We start from the raw sequence: 6392 nt of genomic DNA, 5'->3' as shown, positions 1-6392 counted from the left end.
ATAAATCAGCTCTACCAAAGCAATAAAATAAATCTTTTATAGTTAAAGAATGCTGAATAACAAAATTAAATTAAACTCTTGTAAAATAAGTGTTATTTGTTAAATTGGAAGCTTGTTTGTATAACTCATAGTTTAGGTAGAAACCAACTCCCTAGGACCAATATGTTTGCTTTACTACAAAATACATAGTAAAGCTCTCTGATTGGTCCCTGTTATTAACTTTTGAATACTCTTTGCTGGTCATCTACAATATCTGCTAACTTTCTCCTGCATGGTTTATCTTTGCTTCCCTGCTCCTGTCTTACCTTCACCCAAAATTGCTCATTTTACATCATGTAATCTGTTGTGCATTTGTGACTCTGCAGGAACATTTGTTATGCAAATCGAAGGTAAGGATGATGATCAGGCTGATACAATAAATTCAAAGATCGTCTACACCATCATCAGTCAAGAACCAGCTGGCAAAGGTCACATGTTCTCTATAGACAAAGAGACAGGAAAATTATTTGTTAAAGAGTCCACTCTGGACAGAGAGGTAACACTTACTTTTCACTTTGTAAAACACAGTTGTACCCTTGCTTCGGTTTTATGTTTTAAAACAACATAATTTGAAAACATCTGTAACTGTATAACATGTAAAAGTGTAAAGCAACACTTATGCTGACTACAAGTTATGATCAGTCTTTGTGATCTACATCATAAACCTTTTAGAAACATTTTGGTCAATAAATGTTACTTTATTATGACAAATAATAAGAAAATGTTTATGGTCTGTAAATGTTTCAAATAAAAACTATATAAACTTTCATGTATTTAATGTTCTGTTTTTTTCTGACAGACACATGACTCCTACAAGCTTATTATTAAAGGAACTGATATGGGAGGTGCACCATCAGGGAAAACAGGGACAGGAATTGTGGAAATCAAAGTCACGGATATCAATGACAACATCCCCACTCTAGAAAAATCAGAGGTAACAAATATTTTTGAAACTAAGCCAGACCAAATAAAATAAATTGTTGATTTTGTGCAACAAGAAACAACTCTTGTTTATGTTTTAGTGTGAAGTATAACCTATTACATATACCCCCAACTTCTGCCGATGAAAGTATTAAACATCTGTCAAAAAAGTGTGATAAACAATCACAACAGTATTTAGTTCTAATAAACAGCCTGATATTGTGCCTCTGGTGAGATGAATTAACCATCTCAGGCTAATTAACCAGCTAATATGAACCCATCCTCCTCTAAATGTTAGTTTACTATGGAAATGTACTGAAGTCACATTATAGTGTGATAATTACCAATATGATAATATATTATATAAACGTGACAATTATTTTGTATAAACAAGATGATTCTGTAGATCCAGAAGGTGGCAGTAGTATGCTTGTAGTGCAGGAAGACGGTTATTGCCTTCCTGCAATAACCAAGAATGAAGTTTTCCTTCATTGTTGGTCTAAAACATGAGGACATACTGATGCTACAAAGCATTGTGGATGAAACCATTAATAGTATCTGCACTCTGAGTAGGATCCTAAACAGAATTAGTCTGCACAGAAGGAAACGTAAGGCCGATCCTCTGGCTGTGGCAGCATTCCTAACTACCTGTCTGGAACAAAGCTGAAGTTGGTTTCCGATTGCAGCTTCCGATTTAGGAAATGACTAAATGTTGATTCCACCTAATTTTCACTAACTTGGGTGTCTTTAATCTGTTCTACTTTAAAAACTAATATACGTCGACACTTAAAACCTGGACATTTATACCTAAATCAAAACATTAACAGGTAATCCATGTGATCAGTATCGGTGATCGGCCTTCATCACTGTGATCAATTTGAAGATTTACAAAACAGCATTCACATGAAATCAGATTTGAGATTGGAGCCACTTTAAGATGGCAGCTCTCCATTAATATTGGGCTCACTCTGACTAGCAGTTAGCATTAGCCTCCATGGAAACTAATCAGATGAAAACTTTAAGAGCGTTACCCATTACAGGCAAGATGGTATTTGTTCACAACTTTCCCATGATCATGGGTGATCAGTATTGGAATCAGCAGCAGAACACCATAGTTCTAGCTTTTAAAGAAATGTATCTATTTGTATCTAGTATCGCTGGCATCTTATGTTCCATATTTATATTAATCTTTTTTTATTATGTTTTGTAAATGATTTTAATGGTTTGTTATTACATTGGGATTTGCTGCGCATCATTTGGTCAATCCTGTTTGTTTTAAATGTATTTTATAAATAAAGTAGTTTTAATTTGTTGTCACAATAGTAGATTCAACCAAAATTCTTCTTAACAAAGTTCTGGTTGTTTGGCAGTACGACGGCTCTGTGGATGAAAATGTTGCTGATGTAATTGTGATGAAAATCAAAGCTTTGGACAAAGACCTTCCACACACAAACAACTGGCTGACTGTATTTACCATTGCCCAAGGAAATGAGGATAACCTGTTTTCCATTGAAACAGACAAAGAAACCAACGAGGGCATCCTAAAGCTGATCAAGGTATTTTTTCTCTACCTATGTCAGGATTTTAATTAGTGTAGTAAGTATGTGATGTTTTTGAACTGGTCTCATACATATTTGTTCCTCTCGTTTTTTTCTGTTCACTTTTTCTAAAACCTATTTTCTCCAACATCTGCACCAATTAGCCAGTGGATTTTGAAGATGTACAGAATCTTGAGCTGGGTCTTATCATTGAAAATGTAGCTCCTTTTGTAGAAGGTGGCCCAGTACATATGGATGTGGATGTTCAGGTTGGAGAAGGGGGTCCTTTGGCTGCTGGAGCAGCTGCCGGAGCCGGAGCAGGAGTTGGAGCTGGAGCTGGTGTGGATTTAGGAGTAGACCTGGGGCTAGATGTGGGCTTGGATGCTGATCTGGCGGTAGATGCAGGTCTGGATGCAGGTCTGGATGCAGGACTGGATGCAGGACTGGATGCAGGACTGGATGCAGGACTTAAACCACAGGGAGGAGCTGGGCCTGGAGTTGGACTTAAGCCTGCTGTTGGACCTGGAGTTGGTGTGGGGCTTAAGCCAGGCATTAAGCCAGGTCTTAAGCCAGGACAAGGACCAGGACCCAAGCCTAAGCCAAAAGCACCAGGAAAAAGCTATCCTATAAAAATAGCTGTAAATAATGTGCCAGAGGGTCCAGCATTTAGACCCAACACCAAGAAAGTACCTGTATCTGAGGATCCAAATGAGGCACCAACAGATGGTGTGATTACTTCGTTCCCAGCAGTTGATCCAGATACTGGAAAAGTAGCTGATGACGTCAGGTTAGTCAATTTATTCACAGCCACCATCACTGTTATACTACCATTCAAAACTGATGTTATGTACATTGATTTTAACAAGTAAACACAGCACATAAGACTTCAACCAAGAACTGATTGTAATTAATGGCAGGACAGATTTCCTGCTTTCAAACATTACTGACTGTGTAAGCAGTTGAGAGGCAAAAGGTTAAAAGGTTAAAGGTTGTTTGTTAAAGATAACAAACAACCTTTAACAAACATATATTTTAAATATTTGTACATTTATTCTTGTTTTACTCAACTGTAAAGTAATCAGTAAAACCAGCCTATTACCTTGTTAACCCTTAGATATATCTGATTATAGCTTCCAGGCCTTCTACCCAGGAGAAGGACTGTTATGATAAAACATCTAAACTTAGTATTTTGATAGTAACTGGGAACTGAAGGGGTTTCTACAACCTTTGAAACGCCAGACTGACTGTTTAAAGTTTAGATCTACAGTCATGTTTTTATTACAAAATGGTATGGCTTCCAGTGCAAAACTTAATAATGTTAACCTCCTGACTACCAGTAGTTCAAATTTGTCCCCTGTAGAGGACATTTCTAAACTCTCCCACCCACTGTATACTACTGAATTAATTCCTTTTGGTATCTACAGAGGACATTTAGGGCTTTTCAATGATACCATGTGTAGGGGTGGGACTTTTGTACGTACCGTTTTCTCATTCATAAAAATGGTGTTCATCAGTACAAGCACATTTTATGGGAAGAGAAAAAGTAAGTGCATAAAACTTTTTATTGTGCAAATTTTGGTTTAAAATTTTGTTGGCATATTCTAAATAAGTCTCTTAGCGACATATTAAAATATTCTATTAATTATTTTGACTGTATTTTATCGTAGTATTTAAAAGTTGAACAATTGTCCTCTGTAGTGGACATTTGTAATTATTTTCTGTTTTTTTCTGCATCCATCCATCCATCCATCTTCTGTACACCCTTGTCCCTATTGGGGTCAGGAGGTGCTGGTGCCTCTCCAGCTAACGTTCCGGGTGAGAGGCGGGGTCACCTGGACAGGTCACTAGTCTGTCGCAGGGCAACACAGAGACAGACAGGACAAACAACCATGCACACACACCTAGGGAGAATTTGGAGAGGCCAATTAACCTGACAGTCATGTTTTTGGACTGTGAGAGGAAGCTGGAGTACCCGGAGAGAACCCACCATGCACAGGGAGAACATACAAACTCCATGCAGAAAGACCGGGGCCAGGAATCGAACCCAGAACCTTCTTGCTAGGCAACAGTGCTCAGTTTTATCAATGTGAAATTCATTCTTATGTTGATGTTTTGATATTTTCTTTGGGACAAACTGGTTGCCATCAAGGTTCAATTTCAAATGTATGGGGTTCCAATGTCCACTGTAGTGGACACATGATATTTCAAAAATAAAAACTTTTTTTTCCCAAAAAATGTTTTCAGTATTCTAACTACCTTACAAAGATTGTGGAATTTAAAAAACAATGTTGATTGGACATTTTTTTTTTTCCCTGGTAGTCATCATGGGATTCAGTAAAGCCTCAAGGTCACTTCTCATGAAATTGGCTCGACTCAAACAAGCTAAGTTTGGAAGAGCAGCTGTTTTAATGTATCACAGAAACTCAATTATACCTTGCCAGAAAGTGCTAAGCATAGTTTACTATTATTCTAAACTATGCTTTTCTAATCAAGAAGCAAACTTGTTGAAAAAACTGTGTTAATTTTCTTGTTTTGTTCATTTTCTTACAGCTATGCCAAAGCTTATGATCCAGATAACTGGTTTACTGTTGATAAGGAGACAGCGGAAATTAAACTCAACAAACAACCAGACAGAGAGTCACCCTTCTTAGTGAATGGCACCTATATTGCCAAAATTTTGGCAATATCAAAAGGTAAATATTATTATCAAAATGACTTTATACATCTTTATGATACATTTACCTGACATAGTGTTTGGGAAATAATCTCCTCCCTTAGAGACTTCCTTCATTTTGTTTCTTGCAAAAGCAATCAGTTTTCTAAATATGGTTTTATTTATTTAGAAAATTAAGCCTGCATAACATTTGGATTAACTAACCATGCCTTGTGTAAATTTATAACAATTCCAGGGTTTCCCCAGTGTATTAAAAGCCTGGTGGGCTGCCAGGCTTTACTTGACCTCTTCCCCTGCCAGGCTAAACAAAGTCAAGTTTAAAAGTCACTGGACCGCTTGCTCTGCTTGCGCAAACTGCAACTATGGTGTACAGTTGTGCTTTCAGAGGTGTGCGTTGTGCGTGCAGTGCAGTGAGGACAATATATCTCTGTGAACAAAGAGTTATTTGTGGTGTGTGCGTTCAGAGGCGCTGGTCCACATACATAAATCTGCGCTGATAAAGTTTATGGATATGTTCCTCGGTTGCACGGTGCATTAGTGGGACGGTGGATCAGCCCATGACAACTGCCTCGTAGTCACACAGCACAGTTTTTTGTTTGTTTTTGCAGTGCCACAATGCATCGAACTGCATCATATCAAATGCCGCTCCACTTAGGCATTTGATATGTTCCTGACATATGGATATGCTCAGGAGCATATCCTGACAACTCGTTCCATTATCCCCGTATTACCAAAACAATTAGTCTCTGTGACAGTTATTATTATCTCAATAAACAAATTAGATCTGTTCTTAGTCTTTGTTTACTACAAGCAGCTCTTTGAAGGTGTTGAAAAATGTGATTGGGCTGGTCCTTGACAACATCCTCCACTCCTGTAGTGTGTCTGTATTAGCGCATTTTACAGAGTTAATTTTGACAGTAAATTTTTATTTAGTTTAAGTTGTTGTCATCAGAATTGTTTTAGTCTTAGTCTAGTTTTAGTCAACTAATTATAATACATAGGGGTGAACCGGTTTATCGGCCAGCCAATTTCCCTAATTTTGGGAGATCGGTGATCGCCCGATTTTTACATGTGAAGCCGATCTTATCTAGCTTGGCAAAGGTCTAAGAATCAACCACAGTCTTCTTTTGCTCTCTGGTGAGAAAGGTGCGTCTGACAGACCGGCCCACCAAGTTATGTCTGCACGCTTACAATTAACAATAAAGACATAACTTGGTGGG

General features: G+C 37.8%; 1 protein-coding gene across 1 annotated transcript in view; it reads left to right on the top strand.

The window, feature by feature from the left end:
• LOC106940426 (desmoglein-2) overlaps positions 1 to 6392 on the top strand; it is a 41637-nt gene that overhangs the window by 17146 nt on the left and 18099 nt on the right. Inside the window, exons 5-9 of the mRNA XM_015023173.1 lie at positions 226 to 535; positions 839 to 973; positions 2331 to 2516; positions 2663 to 3285; positions 5049 to 5191. Of these exons, the coding sequence (XP_014878659.1) occupies positions 226 to 535; positions 839 to 973; positions 2331 to 2516; positions 2663 to 3285; positions 5049 to 5191 (1397 nt within the window). The remainder of the gene's footprint in view (positions 1 to 225; positions 536 to 838; positions 974 to 2330; positions 2517 to 2662; positions 3286 to 5048; positions 5192 to 6392) is intronic.

The sequence above is a fragment of the Poecilia latipinna genome, unplaced genomic scaffold (assembly GCF_001443285.1).
Source record: "Poecilia latipinna isolate Pla-1442-1.1 unplaced genomic scaffold, P_latipinna-1.0 Scaffold3221, whole genome shotgun sequence".
Classification (NCBI taxonomy): domain Eukaryota; kingdom Metazoa; phylum Chordata; class Actinopteri; order Cyprinodontiformes; family Poeciliidae; genus Poecilia; species Poecilia latipinna.
The sequence above is the reverse complement of the archived record's forward strand: the minus strand, read 5'-3'. Positions and strand labels throughout refer to the sequence as shown.